This window comes from Alosa pseudoharengus, unplaced genomic scaffold, assembly GCF_046254945.1.
Source record: "Alosa pseudoharengus isolate Yale_2024_CS ecotype anadromous, Long Island Sound unplaced genomic scaffold, YU_APseudo_1.1 YU_APseudo_1.1_scf_15, whole genome shotgun sequence".
Lineage (NCBI taxonomy): Eukaryota > Metazoa > Chordata > Actinopteri > Clupeiformes > Clupeidae > Alosa > Alosa pseudoharengus.
This window is the reverse complement of record NW_027468620.1, coordinates 37,376,376-37,398,875: the sequence shown is the minus strand read 5'-3', so window position 1 is coordinate 37,398,875 and position 22,500 is coordinate 37,376,376. Positions and strand designations below refer to the sequence as shown.

Sequence of the window (22,500 nt, the reverse complement as noted above, 5' to 3'; positions counted from 1 at the left end):
GAAAGGATGGAGACAGCAAAGCTAGAGATGGGCAGGAACAAGGTCAATTGGTAGAAATGCTTGTCAAAACGTTAGGAGCTGGATGTGTGGATGAATGAAACAGTATGATTTATGTTAAGCATGCACACTGTCTAAAGTTAGGCTACAAGGTAAACTACAAGTAAACCAAAGTTAAATTGAGCTTTTTTAGGGCTGGATAAAGTTGACCAAATGGATATAGGCTGTTAGGCGTGAATAAAGTAGGCTACTTTGTTGCTCCAACCCTTCCAACGTTAATGGGGACGAATGTTGACATTTTCCGTATTTTGCGTGAGAAACCCGGGAAATCTCCCTTATTTTCATCGTCCAATGTTGACAGAGCTATGGAACGAAAGAGAACGTTATACGGCGACATAAATCAACAATCAAACAAGCCACTTTGATTTTTTGCTGTTTTCATTAATACAAAAGATGGGTGACCCTCCCTCCTAGACCAAAAAAAAGTTCGGTGACCCTCCCCTCAACAAAGAATATAAAAGACATGACCCTCCCCTATTTTCCTCCGGTGACCCCGTTTATAAATAACGAACGGTCCCTTACCAGACCCTTCAGCCTTATCAAAAGGCACTCCCTCCAAATCATCTCACACACACACACACACACATCGGCACTTCCTCCAAAATCCCTGAAATCTAACACCTATCAGACACCAGGGTGGTAAAAGTGCACACATCCCACACGCACACATACACACACACACACACACACACACAGACACACACACACAAATCCCACAACCTGATGTGTTGTTTGAATCTGAAACAAGTGTGCGTGTGTGTGTGTGTGTGTGCTCTGATATGGTCCTGACTGTCATGTCTTCTCTCCCAGAGCTGAACTGCACGTGTCAAGTGGAACATGGACGATGTGACGACGACACTGGTGAATGCAAGTAAGACTGCTACACAAAACACGCACGCTCATGCACACACACAGACACACACGCACTGCACACGCACACACACACACACACACAGACATGCACACACACACATGCACACTTACATACACAGACATGCATGCACGCACATGCACACACACAGATGTGCACGCACATGCACACATACACATGCACGCACATGCACACACACGCACATACATGCACACACACACACGCACACACACACACACACACACACGCACACTCACACACACACCAACACGATTAATTTGACAGAGATAACTCACGTGTGTACACATGTGTGTGTGTGTGTCTGTGTGTCTGTGCGCATGTGTGTGTGTCTGTGTGTGTGTGTGTCTGAATGTGCCTATTTGTGTGTGTGTGTGTGTGTGTGTGTCTGTGTGTGTGTGTGTGTCTGTGTGTGTGTGTCTGAATGTGCCTATTTGTGTGTGTGTGTGTGTGTTTGTGTGTGTGTGTATTTATGTGTGTGTGTGTGTGTGTGTCTATGTGTGTGTGTCCTGCTGCAGGTGTGATCCAGGTTGGGGCGGTCCTGAGTGTGCAGACTGTATGCGGATGCCGGGGTGTGTCCACGGCTCCTGCCATCAGCCCTGGCAGTGCACCTGCCAACCAGGATGGACCGGACGCTTCTGCGACAAAGGTGTGTGTGTGTGTGTGTGTAGTGGTGTATGTTTACAGGTGATGTGTGTGTGTGTGTATGTAGAGGTGTATGTGTACAGGTGTGTGTGTGTATGTAGTGGTGTATAGGTACAGGTGATGTGTGTGTGTATGTAGTGGTGTTTGTGTACAGGTGATGTGTGTGTGTTTATAGTGGCGTATGTGTACAGGTGATGTGTGTGTGTGTGTAGTGGTGTTTGTGTACAAGTGATGTGTGTGCGTTTGTGTGTGTATGTGTACTGGTGATGTGTGTGTGTGTGTATGTAGTGGTGTTTGTGTACAGGTGATGTGTGTGTGTGTGTATGTGTATGTGTACAGGTGTGTGTTTGTGTGTATGTGTACAGGTGATGTATGTGTGTGTGTATGTGTGTGTGTATGTGTACAGGTGATGTGTGTGTGTATGTAGTGGTGTATGTGTACAGGTGATATGTGTGTGTATGTAGTGGTGTATGTGTACAAGTGATGTGTGTGTGTATGTAGTGGTGTATGTGTACAGGTGATGTGTGTGTGTGTATGTAGTGGTGTTTGTGTACAGGTGATGTGTGTGTGTGTATGTAGTGGTGTATGTGTACAGGTGATGTGTGTGTGTGTATGTAGTGGTGTATGTGTACAGGTGATGTGTGTGTGTGTATGTAGTGGTGTATGTGTACAGGTGATGTGTGTGTGTGTATGTAGTGGTGTATGTGTACAGGTGATGTGTGTGTGTGTGTATGTAGTGGTGTATGTGTACTGGTGATGTGTGTGTGTATGTGTGTGTGTCTGTCCTGTTTGATGATGATGCTGTATCATCATGAACAGGGTACTCGTTGTGAGGGGGAGAATGTTTTTTAAACATTTTGTAATCATCACTGCCTGGGTGACTTCACACGGTGTCTCCATAACAACCAAAAACACTTGTTTGAGCCGTTGTTGCTTGTCTCCATAACAACCAAAAACACTTGATTGAGCCGTTGTTGCTTGTCTCCATAACAACCAAAAACACTTGATTGAGCCGTTGTTGCAGCTGCTGACTCTGATGCTATTGTTATTTACTGCAGTCACGTTTTAGCCCTTACTGTATACCTTATGTGTGTGTATGTTTGTCTGTGTGTGTGTGTGTGTGTGTGTGTGTGTGTGTGTGTGTGAGGGAGAGAGCTGTGTTCATGCTGCTAAGGTGTGTGTGTGTGTGTGTGTGTGTGAGGGAGAGAGCTGTATTCATGCTGCTTTGGTGCGTGTTGCAGACATCCATGTGTGTTCCAAGGAGAAGCCGTGTCAGAATGGGGCGACATGTGTGACGGACGAGACGGGTGACTACTCCTGCCTCTGCCCCGACGGCTTCCACGGCAACCACTGCCAACTCAGAATGGGACCGTGCTACAGCACCAAGTGAGTACACGCACGCACGCACGCACGCACGCACACACCCACGCACACACATACACCCACACACGCACGCACGCACACACCCACGCACACACACACACACATACACACACACACGCACGCACACACGCACGCCATACACGCACCCACGCACGCAGGCACGCACACACGCACGCCATACACCCACGCACGCACGCTTGCACAAAACTAGGATAAGGGATTAAGCCGGGATATCTTGGTTATCCTGGCTCAATTTATCCGTGATCCAGTTGCACAAAAGCGGGATAGGGGGCAGCAGGATATGTTATGGTATAAGTTACCATGGCGATTTATTCTGTGGAGCTAGCCTGCTCCAGAACAGGCTAAGTTCCAGGATCTATTTAATCTCATCCCTTATCTCAGTCAGCAGTCATCACAAACAGAAACCAATAGTTATTCCACTGCCCACCACGCATTGTTATCACATATAACTAGACCCACTGTCATTATTTAAACGTTTGTGATCATTAATTAACTTTTACATATCGCCATTTCCGACCTGTCATGCTACAATGTGACGTCACGGGAGTGCCTAACCATTTCGCACGTGGTGGTCGCGCACTAGTTGCAATATTCTCCTAAACAGAGGTGTTGCTGTTTGTTGGTGTTGTGAAAAGGCTATCGCTACCTACTTCACACCGTAGAAGAAGCAATGAAGCCGCTAGTTGCCATGGTGAATCAGTGAATCTGTGATCGGTGACGGGGTCTATTTGAGGGAGCCGTGAGCGCGCACTTATCCAGGATAGGTTTCACCTGGCTTGATGAATCCGTGTCTGCTCATCCTGGCTTGCTCGTTGTGCAACCAATTAAGCCTGTACGCTCTTGTTTTGGATTCATTGAGCGCAGCTCAGTAACTTATCCCGGATGTCTTAATTCTGCTTTTGTGCAACGGACCGATCACAGATTCACTGATTCACCATGGCAACTAGAGCAGCTTCATTGCTTCTTCTACGGTGTGAAGTAGGTAGCGATAGCCTTTTCACAACAGCAACAAACAGCAACACCTCTGTTTAGGAGAATATTGCAACTAGTTCAGCGACCACCACGTGCGAAATGGTTAGGCACTCCCGTGATGTCACATTGTCGCATGACAGGTCGGGAATGGCGAGTATGTAAAAGTTAATTAATGATCACAAACATTTAAATAATGACCGTGGGTCTAGGTATATGTGATGACAATGTGTAGTAGGCAGTGGAATAACTATTGGTTTCCGTTTGTGGTGACTGCTGACTGAGATAAGGGATGAGATTAAATAGATCCTGGAACTTAGCCTGTTCTGGAGCAGGCTAGCTCCACAGAATAAATCGCCATGGTAACTTATACCATAACATATCCTGCTGCCCCCTAACCTGCTTTTGTGCAACTGGATCACGGATAAATTGAGCCAGGATAACCAAGATATCCCGGCTTAATCCCTTATCCTAGTTTTGTGCAATAGGCCCCTGGTTAATGACTAAATGTAAAGGTGTGTGTTTGTGTTCCAGGTCTCCCTGTAAGAACGGCGGTCTGTGTGAGGACCTGGGTGGGTTCTCTCCGGTGCTGACGTGCCGGTGCCTGGCGGGTTTCACCGGACCGCGGTGCGAGACCAACGTGGACGACTGCCAGCTGCAGCCCTGCGCCAACGGCGCCACCTGCGTGGACGGAGTCAACCGCTTCTCCTGCCTGTGCCCGCCGGGCTTCGCCGGGCGCTTCTGCTCCGCCAACCTGGACGACTGTGCCAGCCGCCCGTGCCTGAACGGCGGCCGCTGCCTGGACCGCGTCGACGCCTTCCTGTGCCTGTGCGCCCGCGGCTACTCGGGCACCACCTGCCAGGTGCCACCCCGGAGCCCACCACAGGGGGCGCCAGAGAGCAGCGGCGCCACGGCCAGGCAGGGCACCTGGGGCCGGGGGGGCAACCGCACCCTGGACGCGGGCGAGGGGGGCAGGGGGGGCGCGGGGGGCGACGGGGGCGACGGGGGCACGGGGGGCGACGGCCGCTTGCTGAAGATCTCGGTGAAGGAAGTGCTGGCGCAGGGCGGGGGGGCGGGGGGGCTGTCGCAGGCCCAGCTGGTGACGCTCCTGGTGCTGGGGGGGGTGACGCTGGCGGTGGTCGCCCTGACGGGGGCGCTGGTGCTGCGAGGCCACTGGACGGAACACTGCGCCCCTCGCTGCCGCTGCCGCCCGCCCCCGGCCTCCTCTTCATCACCGTCATCATCGTCACCGTCACCGGCAACCTCCCCGCTCCAGCTGTTTCGCGGTTGCCGAGCAACGCGAGGGAGAGTGCAGGAGACGGGGTCTTCGGCGCCCCCTCCTGAGCAGGAGTGTAAGATCAGCTTCCTGGAGCCGCCTCCCCCCGACCCCACTGAACCAGAGAAGAAGAAACTCAACACGGAGGTCATCTAAGCCACACCCCTTCCTCTCTCTACCTCCAATCACACGCAGTGTGGAACGCCCAGACCTATCAGAGTGGACTGCCCGCCCCTATTCCGTGTGAAACCACACCCCTTCCTCTCTCTACCTCCAATCACACGCAGTGTGGAACGCCCAGACCTATCACAGTGGACTGCCCGCCCCTATTCCGTGTGAAGCCACACCCCTGGGGACCTAAAGGGGCGGACATTTTGGGCTACCCCTCAGAACTCTCCAGAATGATCTGGTTGGTTGAGCAGTCTGATGTTTCAGCCACACCCACACAGGGCTGTGTTCAACACGTGAAGGGGAAAGGTGTATGTAACATCCTCTCTGTCTCAGAACCACACAGAGCTATGTTCAACACGAGAAGGTGAGGGGTGTATGTAACATTCTCTCAGAACCACACAGAGCTGCGTTCAACATGTGAAGGGGAAGCATGTCTGTTACAGAATCTCTTTCAGTCAAAACCATGCAGAGCTGTGTTCAACATCCTCTCTCTCAGTCACACACACAGAGCTGCGTTCAACATGTGAAGGGGAAGGGTGTTTGTAACTGTCTTTTTCTCAGTCAGAACCACACAGGGCTGCGTTCAACACATTAAGGGGAAGGATGTCTGTAACAGCATCTCTCTCAGCCAGAACCACACAGAGCTGCGTTCAACACATAAAGGGGAAAAGTGTTTGTAACGTTGTCTCTCTGTCTCAGAGTCTCTCTGTGTTGGTGTCTGTAACAGCCTCTCAGAGTAAGACCCACACAGGGCTGTGTTCAACACATTAAGGGGACGGGTGTTTGTAACATCCTCTCTCTCAGTCACACACACAGGGACATTCACACGTGTAGAGTGACAGACACACACACACACACTGACTGAGTGACAGACACATACACACAGCTACACTTATAGGGCTCTATCTTGGCGATCTGAAACGGATGGTCAGAGGCGTAAAGTTTATTGACATGAAAGACATGACCAGACCATATTCACTAATGATTATGTGGTCAAACGTACCCCACGTACCCCAATAATGTTCCAATGACTGAATACAAATCCTAAAATAGGATATTTATCCTGCAGAGGAGTTGCATACATCGCGTGACAGTGTGTCTTCAGCTGTGCTTCATATGCGCCTTAGACCAGGTTTTTCTTGGTCAGTGGCGTAATGATTCTGAAGGTGTAAGATAGGATCATGTGCCAGACCCCTGGGCCCCTATAGGTTTAATAAAAGAGGAGCACATGGCGAAAAATCAACACTTTATTGAGTGTAAGATAAAAAATCAACACTTTTTTGAGTGTAAGATAAGAATAAGCCTTGTGAAAAATCAACACTTTATTGAGAGTCAGATAAAAAAAATCAACACTTTATTGAGTGTAAGATAAAAAATCAACACTTTATTGAGTGTAAGATAAGAATTAGCCTTGCATCACGCTTTGCACCACCTTTCCCCGGGTGCATTATAAAGCCCATTGACTTGCACACTCTGAACTCAGACTGAATTACACACCCACACATTGAGTTACACTGATTGACACACACACACACACACACACACACACACACACACACACACATTAACTTACACACAAACTGAGTGAATCAGATTTGTTTCTCACAAACTAGCCATCATTTGAAAGATTGTATACTTTGTTCTGATTGGTCGGTTGTGATCAATGTTGTGGGACACTTGCCATATGTCATGTGATGGAAAAATGCGGTTTGTTATTTGTTTGTTTTCTAGTTATTCAGATGTTTTTACAATAATGGTGGAACATCTCTCATACATTTTGCCATAAACAGTAATGCTGCGAACATACCATAATAACCAGTACCATCATATAGTACTTTTTTATAAAGGACAAATGCACACAAAAACAAAAACACACACTGTAAAATGTGTGTGTTGCACTGATATATATATAAATATAAAATATAAATGTGTGTCTTGCACTGATATATATATATAAATAAAATATAAATGTGTGTCCTGCACTGATATATATATATAAATAAAATATAAATGTGTGTCCTGCACTGATATATATATATAAGTATAAGTATATTTTGAAGGTCTGTATAGAATGATGAATATTAGAATGACTTTCTTGTCATGAATTTAAATTATTAATGTAATTTATTGGTGATATGTACTTGATGTATGTTTTTTGTTGTCGTTATGTGTCACTCCTATTTTTGATACTGAAGTTTATGCATTAAAGTTTTGTGAACTGACAAAGACGAAACTCTTGAATATATCGTAATAATCAAGGAACGTTCTATGAACGTACTATGGATGCAGCAGCACAATAATATTGCAGAGCACCTGAAAATAGGGGGACTATTAGATCCACCTTACCTGATACAGGTAAGTAGTTTCACTTCCAGCAACAAGTTTGAGCTGCAGCAGAGGAATTGGTTGGTGACTCGATTATTACGCCTGAATGAGAGTATAGTTCCATGTCAAATCAGCCTAGAAAATAGCCATGTTTCTTTTTCTGACAATAACTGTCATTTTTGTCACGATATCCCATACCCTAGCTCGGCACGATTTCCCATACCCTATCTCTAGTCTCTAGTGGCACGATATCCCATACCCTATCTCTAGTCTCTAGTGGCATGATATCCCATACCCTATCTCTAGTGGCACGATATCCCATACCCTATCTCTAGTCTCTAGTGGCACGATATCCCATACCCTATCTCTAGTCTCTAGTGGCACGATATCCCATACCCTATCTCTAGTGGCACGATATCCAATACCCTATCTCTAGTGGCATGATATCCCATACCCTATCTCTAGTGGCACGATATCCCATACCCTATCTCTAGTGGCACGATATCCCATACCCTATCTCTAGTCTCTAGTGGCACGATTTCCCATACCCTATCTCTAGTGGCACGATATCCCATACCCTATCTCTAGTCTCTAGTGGCACGATATCCCATACCCTATCTCTAGTCTCTAGTGGCACGATATCCCATACCCTATCTTTAGTCTCTAGTGGCACGATTTCCCATACCCTATCTCTAGTGGCACGATATCCCATACCCTATCTCTAGTGGCACGATATCCCATACCCTATCTCTAGTGGCACGATATCCCATACCCTATCACCTAGTGGCTGGTAAAAAAGGTGTGTGGCTGGTAGATTTTGAGTGTCAGGTGAACAGCATATTTAATATCCATCCCCGTGCAGATGCAGCGAGCACATCAGATGCCTGTGCTTGAGATTATTTACAGGATTTTACGTAAAAACGAGGGGCAGCCGTGGCCCACTGGTTAGCACTCCGGACCTGTAACCGGAGGGTTGCCGGTTCGAGCCCCGAAGTGTCCTTGAGCAAGGCACCCAACCCCTCACTGCTCCCCGAGTGCCGCTGTTGTTGCAGGCAGCTCACTGCGCCGGAATTAGTGTGTGCTTCACTTCACTGTGTGCTGAGTGTGTTTCACTAATTCATGGATTGGGATAAATGCAGAGACCAAATTTCCCTCACGGGATCAAAAGAGTATATATACTTATATAATGTCTTCCAAAGATTCCGACAGTAAAATACCTTTCTTTCTTCTCATTTCTCCCTTCTCTTCGCTCAGCTGTCTCAGAGCTCCAGTCTGGCCGCATTCAGGTGAGACACATTACGCTCAGCTGTCTCAGAGCTCCAGTCTGGCCGCATTCAGGTGAGACACATTACGCTCAGCTGTCTCAGAGCTCCAGTCTGGCCGCATTCAGGTGAGACACATTACGGTGCAGTCCCACTTTGGCCCAACGAGATCAGCTGCCTGGCACACTGAGACACTCTGTGTGTGTGTGGAGGAGATTGGGAAGATAGCAATGGGGGTTGTGTGTGTGTGTGTGTGTGTGTTTAGTGTGTGTGTGTTTAAGCTAAATGTGTCTGCCAAATGAATACATGTAAATGTAAATCTGTGAAGAGGGCAGATGCCAGTACCAGCCGCAGTGAGGACTGTGTGTGTGTGTGTGTGTGTGTGTGTGTGTGCGTGTGTGTTGAGGGGGTTCAGAAGTTCATGTCAGATGCGTAAGACTGCAGCTTTTATAACAAGGCTGAACGATGGCTGTTGCATCAGTGCACAGCACGCTACACCATACACTCCCCAGTGTTGTGAATGAGCCCTGCTGTGGACTTAGAGCGCCCCCTCCTGTCCAGAATGCTTTAAATCGACTCTGAATCGGAGCAGTGATGGGACCATAGGAGCAAAGTCCTTTTAGACAAGACCCTCCATGTGGCGTCTAAAAGACTCATCAGTCATGACAGGGCCAATAGGAAAGCCCTACGTAGGCCCCTATGGTTTAAACTCCTCTATTAGGCCCCTATGGTTTAAACTCCTCTATTAGGCCCCTATGGTTTAAACTCCTCTATTAGGCCTCTATGGTTTAAACTCCTCTATTAGGCCTCTATGGTTTAAACTCCTCTATTAGGCCCCTATGGTTTAAACTCCTCTATTAGGCCTCTATGGTTTAAACTCCCCTAAAGCTGCAGACATGAGTCCCTGTAATTCTGATGGAGTTATTGAGCGCGTTTCTAAATGGTCGGAGAGCCTTTGAGAGGGCCGAACTCTGGTCTAGTTGGACGAGGACAGCTGGCGAAGCCAGCAAGTGGAGTTGGTTTGTGCATTATTTATGAGAGTGAAGTAAATGTTTATATTTGATGAGTCACTCTGGGCAGGTGCAGTGGGGTGTGGGAGAGAAAAAGAAAACGTGGAGCGACAAGAGTCCCCCGAGGCAGCGTCCGGTCAGGCAGCGTCCGGTCATGCAGCGTCCAGCGTCCGGTCATGCAGCGTCCGGTCATGCAGCGTCCGGTCAGGCAGCGTCCAGCGTCCGGTCATGCAGCGTCCGGTCATGCAGCGTCCGGTCAGGCAGCGTCCGGTCATGCAGCGCTCCTATAGATACGTATACCTTACTGCTCCTTATAGAAGCGCTCCTATAGATACGTATACCTTACTGCTCCTTATAGAAGCGTTCCTATAGATACGTATACCTTACTGCTCCTTATAGAAGCGTGCCTACAGATGATCTGCTCCTTACAGAAGCGTTCCTATAGATACGTATACCTTACTGCTCCTTATAGAAGCGTTCCTATAGATACGTATACCTTACTGCTCCTTATAGAAGCGTGCCTACAGATGATCTGCTCCTTACAGAAGCGTTCCTATATATACACGTATACCTTACTGCTCCTTATAGAAGCGTTCCTATATATACACTTATACCTTACTGCTCCTTATAGAAGCGTTCCTATAGATACACTTATACCTTACTGCTCCTTATAGAAGCGTTCCTATATATACACTTATACCTTACTGCTCCTTATAGAAGCGTTCCTATAGATACACTTATACCTTACTGCTCCTTATAGAAGCGTTCCTATATATACACTTATACCTTACTGCTCCTTATAGAAGCGTGCCTACAGATGATCTGCTCCTTACAGATGATCTGCTCCTTATAGATGATCTGCTGCTTATAGAAGCGTTCGTATAGATGATCTGCTGCTTATAGATGATCTGCTGCTTATAGAAGCGTTCGTATAGATGATCATCATTGTTTAAACTAGGGATGTTCAGCCACCTAGAGAGTGCCGGTCACTTGGTACTTTTATATGTCGGTCACTTTGGATAAAAGCATAAGCCAAATGAGGAAGTAAAAATAAATGTTACATATAAAAGGATCTTTTTTATCCTGCACAGTAGGACACAGAGAGAATGTGTGTGGATGCATGTGGTATGTGCTTAAGAAAACTGATTAAGTGAGATTATAACTGATTAAGTAAGATTATAACTAGGGCTGTCAATCGATTAAAAAAATTAATCTAATTAATTACATACTCTGTGACTAATTAATCTAAATTAATCGCATATATATTTTTTGCTGTGAAAGTATTTTAAATATTTAAATTCTAATGAATCATTGAATAATCAGCATTAGTGACATTAAAGTTCAAAAACTCTTTTATTATTTTCACTGTTCAAATAATTGCCATAATAATCTATGATATGACCTAATATGCTAAGGAAATAAATTCAAAAGTGCTTCGGGAAGAAGTTTTTTTTTCACATACAAGACATTTCATTGCAGAGCACTTTATTTTTTTTATCAACACCATCAGGCCATTTTTTAAAAGTAAATGTTCCAATCAATGATCCAGGCAGCACATTTTCTTCTCTCTCCTTCATATTACAGTCTAAATTTTACTGACTAGAACGGCTCGGGGTCAAAGGTCATACGGAATCGATTAATTTGCACTAATTTTATTAATCAGTTATTTTTTCTCAAATTAATTAATCAGTTATTTTGACAGCCCTAATTATAACTGATTAAGTAAGATTATAACTGATTAGGTGAGATTATAACCGATCAAGTGATATTATAACTGATTAAGTGAGGGTATAACTGATTAAGTAAGAGATTATAACTGATTAAGTGAGGGTATAACTAATTAAGGTATACTGTAACTAATTGATTAAGTAAGGGTGTATAACTAACTGATTAAGTAAGGGTATACTGTAACTAACTGATTAAGTGAGGGTATACTGTAACTAACTGATTAAGTGAGGGTATAACTTTATCTCTCATCTCTGTGATGGCCCACATCCCCATTCAGTCCAGAACCAGCCGCACGCTATAACCCCCACCCCACGCTGGAACCTGTTCAACATGAGAGCCGCACGCTATAACCTGTTCAACATGAGCCGCACACTATAACCCCCCCCCCACGCTGGAACCAGCCGCACGCTATAACCCCCCCCCCACGCTATAACCTGTTCAACATGAGAGCCGCACGCTATAACCCCCCCCCCCACGCTGGAACCAGCCGCTCGCTATAACCCCCCCACACACTATAACCTGTTCAACATGAGCCGCACACTATAACCCCCCCCCCACGCTGGAACCAGCCGCACGCTATAACCCCCCCCCCCCCACGCTATAACCTGTTCAACATGAGAGCCGCACGCTATAACCCCCCCCCACGCTGGAACCAGCCGCACGCTATAACCTCCCCACACGCTGGAACCAGCCGCACGCTATAACCCCCCCCACGCTGGAACCAGCCGCACGCTATAACCCCCCCCCCCACCGCTGAAACCTGTTCAAGTGGGCTTACAAACAAACACGCCAAATGTCACCTCAGATGCTCCAACAAACAGAAATCTTTTATTATCAAAGTCTACAGAATATGAATCATTCATTATCAACCACTACCAAAGTTCACCGAAACCGGTGTCACTATTGACGGTCCTTAGCATTAAGGCATACAGGTGCACACACCTGTCTTAACATCCATACTTTACATTATTGTCAGGAAGCATTTGGAATGCATATGTAACATAAATGTGCTGTATATGTTTAACTGACATATATGGTGGATGTGACAAACTATTATATTACTAGTAAGTGTGTGTGTGTGTGTGTGTGTGTGTGTGTGTGTGTGTGTGTGATGCCAGCCAAGAGGCTGTAAAACCATACAAGCCCTTTGAAGCAATTTCAGTGTCCATCAACTCCATCTACTGGCCAAAGTAGAGTACTACATCACAGAAATGAGGTCTGGTCAGAAGACCAAACTGACCATTTCTCCATCACAAGCTGGCTCTTTCCAGTCTGAGCTACAAACCAACCCCTCTAGGTGCTACAGAAGGTTCCGATGCAGATTCCACTTAGTTCTTGGCCAGGCCGCTGAAGAACTCCTCTAGAACGCGCTCCACCTCGTCTTCAGTGTAGTCCCTGACGTAGAACAGGGAACCGTCTTCAGCCCCGCGGATCATGGCTGACAGCTCTGCAGAGTCAGGAGAGAACAGGAGAACACGGACAGGGCAGTCAGGAGGAGAACACACCTCTTCACCCATCTCTCACCTCATCCCCTCTTTCCTCCTCTCTCCTTCTCTCCACCCCTCTTTCCCTCTCCTCCCTCTCTCCCCCTCTTTCCCTCTCTCCTCCTCTCCACCCCTCTTTCCCTCTCTCCCCCTCTTTCCCTCTCTCCTCCTCTCCACCCCTCTTTCCCTCCCGCTAGCTGGTAGTTTGTAGGGCACTCACTTAATACAGATATTTTTTCTGTGAGCTAGCTGGTAGTTTGTAGGACTCGGTTAAAGTGTAACTCCAGCAAAAATTGACCCCAGGGTCTTTTTCTGCATTAAAACACATCAAATAAGTCGTGGAGACAGTATTTTTCCTTGATCAACCACTACAGAGCTTGCTCCGGTATACACTATAGCCCCAAATCGCAAACAGTGGCATAGCTAAGGGCCATGAGTGAAACGCTTTCCAAATAGCATTTTTTAACCAGTAACATTGTTCCAAACAGCACCAAACCTCGTCAGTAGCCTGCACAGGGTCCCTACGCATAAAACGAAGCACCAACAACGTAGTTAGCAAACCTGGAGTTTATTACAGAAAACTGTTAAGAACACTTACCTACTGCCCCCCTACCAGCTCCTCCAACCCCAGCTAACTGCATTGTTGGTGCTTCGTTTTATGTGTAGGGACTCTGAGCAAGCTACTGAATTAATACAGCTGTGTAGGGACCCTGAGCAAGCTACTGACTTCATACAGCTGTGTAGGGACACTGAGCAAGCTACTGACTTCATACAGCTGTTTTTGTTTTGTATTTGTTTATTAATGCTGTTTTGGTGGGCTATTGTTATGCTATTCGTTTGTGTCACATGACGTCACTGTAGCTTTGCGCCGCCATCTTTACGACCGATTCGCCCCGCTTAGCCGCTCAGTGGTCACAACAGCTGACCGTCTGACAGCTAACAGCTGATAACCCACCACAAACTGCTCCCATAAAGTCACATCGCCTCGTTTCCCTTCCCTTCATGTTCTTTCAATGAGTATAAACCATGGAGTGTATAAAATAGGTATAAACACATCTGACATTAAAGAACATTATCCAGAGCCTGGGGCAGATAATAAGGGACAAAAGAAATCTGGGGGTAACAAATAAGGATCGGAGTCTAAAATTGAAATTTTCTCCACATATCTCTCTCTCTCTCACACATTCAAATGTGCAGCGTGGGCGGCCATACTGGGCGAAATTGGTCGTGAATATGGCGGCGTTCTATTTGATAGTGACGTAGGTGGCACCTATGAATAGAAATAAACATCGCTTGATTAGTCGATAGATAGATTGATTGATTGATTGATATGTTGCTGCGGGGGGGGGGGGGGGGGGGGGGTGGGGTGATACCTCGGCCTGAGGACGGTCTGAAGAGGCAGAAGATCTTCTTCTGCATGTCCAGCGCTCGACCCAGCTCATAACCCACACCCAGAGACGGCTGGGTCACCTCCGCTACGATGACTGGGGAGAGCAGAGGAGGAGAGAAGGAAAGAGGGGTGGAAGAGAGAGAGGAAAGAGGGGTGAAGAGGAAGAGAGGGAGGAAAGAGGGGTGGAAGAGGAAGAGAGGGAGGAAAGAGGGGTGGAGAGGAGGAGAGAAGGAGAGAGGGAAAAGTAAATGGATCACACATTAATGTAATCTCAGTAAAATGTCTGTAATTATTACAATTGGCTGCACTGTATGTGTGTATGTCGGGAGACAGGGTGGGGATAGGCCTAGTTTAGTGTTTTCAGGTGTGTGTGAGTGTGTGCAGATGTAGGCATTTGAGTGTGGGGTGCAGAGGCAGAGCACATGGTTGTGTACACAGTGTACGGCTAAGAAACCAGACATGCTGCTGCTGCTGCTGCTGCCGTTGTTGTTGTTGCTGCTGTTGTCTATTTGGAGTCATTCTATCAGATTATGGCCAACCTGGGGCCTGTTGCACAAAAGCAGAATTAAGACATCCGGGATAAGTTGCTGAGCTGCGCTCAATGAATCCAAAACAAGAGCGTACAGGCTTAATTGGTTGCACAACGAGCAAGCCAGGATGAGCAGACACGGATTCATCAAGCCAGGTGAAACCTATCCTGGATAAGTGCGCGCTCACGGCTCCCTCAAATAGACAGGTCGGGAATGGCGAAAAGTTAATTAATGATCACAAACATTTAAATAATGACAGTGGGTCTAGTTATATGTGATAACAATGTGTAGTGGGCAGTGGAATAACTATTGGTTTCCGTTTGTGGTGACTGCTGACTGAGATAAGGGATGAGATTAAATAGATCCCGGAATTTAGCCTGTTCTGGAGCAGGCTAGCTCCACAGAATAAATCGCCATGGTGATTTATACCATAACATATCCTGCTGCCCCCTATCCCGCTTTTGTGCAACTGGATCAAGGATAAATTGAGCCAGGATAACCAAGATATCCCGGCTAAATCCCTTATCCTAGTTTTGTGCAATAGGCCCCAGACATGTTGTGGTTGTTGTGGTTGTTGTCATTATTGCCTATCAGATTATGACCAACCTTCCAGAGCTGTGTTATTCAAAACCTTTCTGATGTCAGTAAATCAGCAGAATTTCCAGAAGCTCTCTCACCATCGGACATCGTTAGCCATTTCATGTCTCTGTCGTGGATTGCCTTGTCTCCCTCAAGTGACGCATCTTCACCTGAAGGGAGATGTTTGGGAGAATGATTAAGCAAATGTAATCTCTGTAACCAAGTCTTGAAGCTCGGGTGGACGCTGCAATACTATTAGCTGTGTAAAGTCCAATGAAATGATAAATAAATGATTTACCACAAGCTGGCCACAGTTTACCAAAATCAACAATGTGTTTACTGTAACTTGCAGCAGCAACACCCTTACAAAACTGTACTACTTCAAGTGACAAAACCGCAGTTTTCTGAATATCAAAACAGGAAATGCAATATTTTGGACATGAAAATTTGCATTGCACTACACTACACAGTAGGCCTACAAGATTTTACTGCAGAAATGCAATATTTTGGACATTAAAATATGATCGCATGGTACTTCAACATATGCAGTTCTTTGTTTCAAGGACAAGACTGGCACTATCAACCATAATGTATTTTATATAAAAAAAAGCTTTCCTATTTCTAAAATCGTTCAAGTTACCTTTTTCAGTGAGGTGACCGTGGCTCACATGCTCCGTTAGAACCGTACCATACTGCTGGCATTTTTTGACAATCTTTTGATATAAAGCCACGTCATCTCTGCCTCCTCGTATGCTGCCGCAGAAGTATATGTGCATGTTCAGAGTTCTAGATGGGTGTAAATAAGACTGAAAAGAAGATTTACCAAAAGACCAACTACTGCACTCCGCCGCACTATGTGAGGTTCAAAATCAAGTCTACGCGAGCGAACACGCGCCAAAACGGTACCGTTTTCCTGAACGCCCCCTTCCCCGCCGTCACGCCTAAAGTTTAATCCGGTGGCGCCCTCTTGTGGCGGTATAGAGAGTCAATTCTGATTAACATCTTCCACATATCCTTTCGATGGAGGGGGAAAGATTGACTGAATACATACTGTTTAGTCTAGGAATGCATGGAAATTAAAGCGTTCATTTAAAGAAACTGGTAAATATTTAGTAAAGTTGTAACTGCCATAGAGATTAAATAAATTAACACCAGATGGGGCGGAGCCATGTAAGATGACAGCTGACAAACACATTCATGCTGACCAATTTCCTTTTCCGCTCTACACAGGAAGCAAACACTGACCGAGGAAGTGTCGTTGCAGAAAACCTTTGACAGATAATACAGAAAACAAACGCAAGAGGTGAGGATTTTACATGTAATATTTGAAATGCTTGGCATATTATCTTGTACATAAACCTGCACGGTCCCGTTGTACAGCCATGTCGCTCCCTGATGGAGCTCTGTTTACTGATTGTGTCAAGCTAGCTTAGTTATTAGCTCAGTGACTTATCGCTAGCCAACATGTCGAGTAGCCGTCCGCACCGGTTGGTCAGTCGTTGGACTGTAATGAATAATGAAAGTGTCCAATTCTTTACTCTGCAAGTGCCGCGCTAACTCACTGTTCTCGTGTCGCCGTTGTTGTGGCTGTCGACTCTCCCTGCTTTGTGTTTAGAGCTGTCGGCTGAGACCCCAGAGCCCGTGGATGGAAGTCATGGGTCCTGAAAGAATTCTTCCGAACTCCGAGGAGGAATTGGGACACGACCGTCCCTCCGACGGAGGAGCCGTGCCCGAGGAGTGGAGCGGAGAGGACATGGAGGAAGATGAAGCAGGTGCCCCTGACGAAGAGGATGAAGACAACGGAGGCTACTACTACCAGCCCCTCAACCAAGACCCGGATGGAATGGTGTCGGTGCCCACCGAACAACCCGAGGACGCAGGCTCACACGCCGACCAGATCCAAGATGTCCAGGAACGAATACAGGTGAGGAAATTGACTGGATATAGCAACTGAAATGTGGATTCGGAGTCGTTACTCGTGTCTCTTCGGCTTGCATGACCTTACCTTTGAAGCTGGCTGTTGATCGGGCCTTTTAGTTGACGTGTGTGTACCACTTGTCACGTCTTGTTCGTGGTAGGCCTACAAATTGTATGGTTAAAATGGTTTAAAGCTGCAGTTGGCAAGATTGTGTGTTCATATTCACTGAAACCGTAACTATGCACCGACAGAAGAACATAAAAAACCTGCACTTCTACCATCATCACCTAGAGCCTGTTATTTGTTTTGCAAAAATCCACAGCTCCCGGTTCTTCTGGTCCAATCAGAGCAGGGCTGTGTGAGATCTGACAGTCAATCACAGTCTGGTGCAGTCTGGTACTGACGAGCTGACGAGCTCAAACTCAATGAGAGGGTGCTCGGTGGTAGTGGGGGAGGGGCATGAGAGTTGTAAACATTCCAAATTTTGGCTAAATCCCCTCAATCTGTCAGACTTGCCAACTGCATCTTTAATGTGGCAGACCTTCCTCGCCGGTTCCCTGTTGCAAATGGTCACTCTGTAATCGTGTTGTTTTTGTTAACGGATGTTATTTTATTTGACTTGGAGGGCTGAAGTGAAGCCAGCTGTACTGCGCTGACGTTGTCCGTGTTTCAGGCGATGGGTCTGCACCTGCCCCAACCCCCCGCTCCCGACAGCGATGATGAAGACGACCCAGAGGGCGTGGCTGCCAACAGCAGTCGAGCCTCCATCCCCATGGACGCTGGTGAGATGCCCGGAGTTTTTGTAGCAGTTTGAAATAGGCTCATGGAGTGTACGTAGCCTTATATTAGTGCTTATTTGAAATAGGCTCATGGAGTGTACATGGCCTTATATTAGTGCTTATTTGAAATAGGCTCATGGAGTGTACGTAGCCTTATATTAGTGCTTATTTGAAATAGGCTCATGGAGTGTACGTAGCCTTATATTAGTGCTTATTTGAAATAGGCTCATGGAGTGTATGTAGCCTTATATTAGTGCTTATTTGAAATAGGCTCATGGAGTGTACGTGGCCTTATATTAGTGCTTATTTGAAATAGGCTCATGGAGTGTACGTGGCCTTATATTAGTGCTTATTTAGCTTAGAAAGGGAACAAGGAAACCCAAAATGTCAAATGTTTGCTCCAACAACACTTCCCCTTTTAACCTAAACTGACCTTGACTTTTACTCTGTGGCATCAACCCCAGGCTCTCACTTCCACAGATAAACAGCTGGAAATGTCAGACCCAATGCTATGAAATAATATAAACCCCCCCCCCAATAATTATGTTGGTCATTATGTTATGAGGCCCAATGCTATGAAAGAATACAATATCACCCCTCACCCCAATACTAATGTTTGTCATTATGTTTTGATGTAGCACTCCTACTAGAAGAGCTTCACTGTCTGTCACAGAAGGATGACATGAAAATAAAATCCTATACATGAAAAAAATACTACCGATTAAGACAGAGTCGCGCACTGAGGCAGCCTCTGCAGTTTTCTAACTGCATTCGATTTTGATTGCAAATCGACTAATTGTGCAGCCCTACTGGTCAAGTGACCACTAATCCAGTGCCTGCTCACTAGTCAGGTGACCCCTAATCCAGTGTGTGCTCACTAGTCAGGTGACCCCTAATTCAGTGTGTGCTCACTAAACTGTGACCCCTAATCCAGTGTGTGCTCACTAGTCAGGTGACCCCTAATCCAGTGTGTGCTCACTAAACTGTGACCCCTAATCCAGTGTGTGCTGTGTGCTCACTAAACTGTGACCCCTAATCCAGTGTGTGCTCACTAAACTGTGACCCCCTAATCCAACTGTGACCCCTAATCCAGTGTGTGCTCACTAAACTGTGACCCCTAATCCAGTGTGTGCTCACTAGTCAGGTGACCCCTAATCCAGTGTGTGCTCACTCTCCGCTCCGCAGACCACGTGGAGCTGGTGAAGAGGACCATGGCTGCCGTGAACCTGCCCTCGCTGGGCATCCCTCCCTGGGCACAGGACATCTCCGACGACCAGTGGAAGGACATGGTCCAGCAGACGCTGCAGACCCGGCAGAGCGCTGCAGAGCTCCCACTGGAGCGCAAGTGAGAAGTGGACGTCACGGCTGGACACACACACACCTCCGCTACACACACTTCATCTCGCTATTCCCTCTGCGTAAAAGACAATTGTCCAGGAGTTACTGAGATTATGAGATGTTGAGGAGGAATTTAACTTTCTTGATAAAATGTTGATCAGAAGAGAAAGGTGAAAATAAATCTTAGAATTGTGTCTTCAAATGGAGGATCCATTCAGCTAATTGTGAGACTAGAACATAATTGAGAAACCAGACTGTTGAGTGGAAAACCCCCCCAAAAAAACACGATTGCGGCTTACCGTCCATGCAAAGATCTCGTTATATATGAGACTAAGTTGAAGAGCTTCTGCTGAAATCATAATGTCCATGAGGACATCCCATAATATCCATAAGGACATGAGAACATCCCATAATATCCATGAGGAAATGAGCGCCCCCCCCCTCCCCCCCATCTCAACATTCATAATAAGTATTTCATAACATGCGTGTGTGTGCGCGCTACATGGGCAGGTGTCCACGGAGCAGGGAGTGTGTGTTTGTGCGTGCGCGCGCGCGTGTGTGTGTGCGCGTGTGTGTGCATGTGTGTGCGTGCTACATGGGCAGGTGTCCACGGGGCAGGGAGTGTGTGTGTGTGTGCGCGTGTGTGTGTGTGCATGTGTGTGCGTGCTACATGGGCAGGTGTCCACGGAGCAGGGAGAGGCAGGAGCCCTCCGCCACCAACATGATGACTGCTGAATGACACATGTGCAACTGCATTAGAAATCCCTATGGCAAAACTAAAGATGTCTAGAGCAGGTTAATATTATGGTGCTGTTGGCATGAGACTGGCCCTGTGTGTGTGTGTGTGTGTGCGTGTGCGTGTGCTATATGGGCAGGTGTCCAGTGCTACACAGCTGGAGTAGAACGGGGGGGCAGAAGACTGACAGGACGAACACTTTCCTTTTACTTTTTAAAACAAGTTCCGTCTAAATATATGATCTGTGTTGCACAAGGGCATCACTTAACTTAGTTGATGTAAACAAGTGATCTGTGTTGCACAAGGGCATCACTTAACTTAGTTGATGTAAACAAGTGATCTGTGTTGCACAAGGGCATCACTTAACTTAGTTGATGTAAACAAGTGATCTGTGTTGCACAAGGGCATCACTTAACTTAGTTGATGTTAACAAGTGCGTCAAGCGGAGTGTTTGCTGACGTGATCATGTGAGTGTTTGTGTGCATTTTAATTCTCAAATGTAGGTGTAAGTGTGGGAGTGCAGTCCTGTGTGTGTGTGTGTCGTGTGCTGGTCAGTCCTCTGTGTGTCGTGTGCTGGTCAGTCCTCTGTGTGCTATTGAAAGTGTGTCTGTGTCTCCCATACTGGCCCACGCCACATGCAGATCAAAAACACTTCATTGCCTGTAAAGTCTTTTGTTTTTTACTTTATTTTTGTTCTGTACATACATGAACATCTGTACAAAATATGACTTTCATACTATGTAATGCTCTACCTAATAAAAGTACAACATATGTACATATAACCTGGAAAGCAGCTTAAGGTTAGTGTCAAATGGGCACCAAGCCCGCGGGGGGTGGGCAGGGGGCAGACGTTGATCTGTGTGTGTGTGTGTGTGTGTGTCAGAGAGAGAGCAGCTGACATTGGTTGACTCCATAATCAGCTGACAGTCATGGCATTTGACCACAACTCTGAATGTGACTTCCAAACTGCTAAACCACAGAAGGAACTGACCCCAATTTATAACATGGCTGCTTGTGATGTCATCAGTGTGCGCCTGACTGACACCTGTGTGGCCCCGATTCGAGGAAGCCTTTGGAAGGTTCTGGAATGTTAAAGCGGAATGTCAGAGGCAGGGCAAATGGAAATAGGAGTGTGGTAGAAACAGGAAGCTACAGGAATGAGGATGGCATGGAAACCATGGAAACAGAAAAAACAAATAAACAGAAGTGGGTTAACTCAGCTAGCTGCTATGACGACACTGTGTTTGTCCAGAATGCTCCTCTCAGCCAGAGAGAGAGCAAGAGAGCACGTGGTCTTCAGCAGCATAGAGGACGTCAGCTGACTGGAGGGAGTCTAGAGAAGTCATGTGGGAACTCAGGGGACTTAAGTCCAGCATACCACAGCGCCCCCCGGAGGAGAGTCGGAGTAGTGCATCGCCTCAGCCATGCAGGGACCTGCTCCAAGAAGCATTCTACATGGACACTTCAAAACCAGTCCATTTTCTAAAGTTATATCACTGTTAGCTAAACAATGAAGGTTCTCCCAGATCCTTTTGTTAAAGGTACCTAGTCTTGTGGATGGATTCAACTGCTACACTGATAACCGTAGTTCTGAAACATGGTGCTTTTGATTGACAGATATTTTACCTGCGTTGTGCTGTGCTGACGACTAGGCTGTAACCATGGCAACACAATGAAACCATGGGAAGGAAAGAAATCTGTGCTCTCACTCGGACACCCATTCAAACACACACTTGAAAAACAACATGATTTGCTGCCAGAGCAAAAAGCAGACACACACACACACACACCACCATGAAGGGAGGCAGTCTTGCCACGTGCACGCCATGCTGAAACTGGGCGCCATTTTTGCTGAGAGGAGGAGAGTGACTGATGGCACAGGAAGTCCTTATAAGGAGCCTGTTCAGGTCAGCATCCCCGAAGCACACGCACACACAAGCATGTCCCACAGAGGAGCTAGCTCCTCCCCAGGACTGCGGACACCGCCTTGCGCTCAACCAAGCATGACGC

At 46.6% G+C, this 22,500-nt stretch overlaps 3 protein-coding genes across 3 annotated transcripts; 2 read left to right on the top strand and 1 right to left on the bottom strand.

Annotated features, from left to right (window-relative positions):
* The first annotated feature begins 851 nt into the window (after window positions 1–851).
* dlk2 (delta-like 2 homolog (Drosophila)) lies at window positions 852–5,443 on the top strand. Its single transcript, XM_076285253.1, has 5 exons — window positions 852–928; window positions 1,465–1,595; window positions 2,833–2,977; window positions 4,499–5,222; window positions 5,283–5,443. Exons 1-5 carry the CDS (start codon window positions 852–854, stop codon window positions 5,394–5,396), a joined length of 1,191 nt encoding a protein of 396 aa, XP_076141368.1. The 3' UTR covers window positions 5,397–5,443.
* A 7,102-nt stretch (window positions 5,444–12,545) lies between these two features.
* On the bottom strand, window positions 12,546–16,632 carry dnph1 (2'-deoxynucleoside 5'-phosphate N-hydrolase 1). Its single transcript, XM_076285177.1, has 4 exons — window positions 16,360–16,632; window positions 15,818–15,889; window positions 14,594–14,704; window positions 12,546–13,183 (listed from the first exon to the last, which is right to left on the bottom strand). The coding sequence occupies exons 1-4, from the start codon at window positions 16,493–16,495 to the stop codon at window positions 13,065–13,067; spliced, it is 438 nt and encodes a 145-aa protein (XP_076141292.1). The 5' UTR covers window positions 16,496–16,632; the 3' UTR covers window positions 12,546–13,064.
* Window positions 16,633–16,925: 293 nt separating this feature from the next.
* On the top strand, window positions 16,926–21,280 carry mea1 (male-enhanced antigen 1). Its single transcript, XM_076286364.1, has 4 exons — window positions 16,926–17,022; window positions 17,335–17,643; window positions 18,311–18,419; window positions 19,602–21,280. Exons 2-4 carry the CDS (start codon window positions 17,365–17,367, stop codon window positions 19,763–19,765), a joined length of 552 nt encoding a protein of 183 aa, XP_076142479.1. The 5' UTR covers window positions 16,926–17,022; window positions 17,335–17,364; the 3' UTR covers window positions 19,766–21,280.
* Window positions 21,281–22,500: the final 1,220 nt, after the last annotated feature.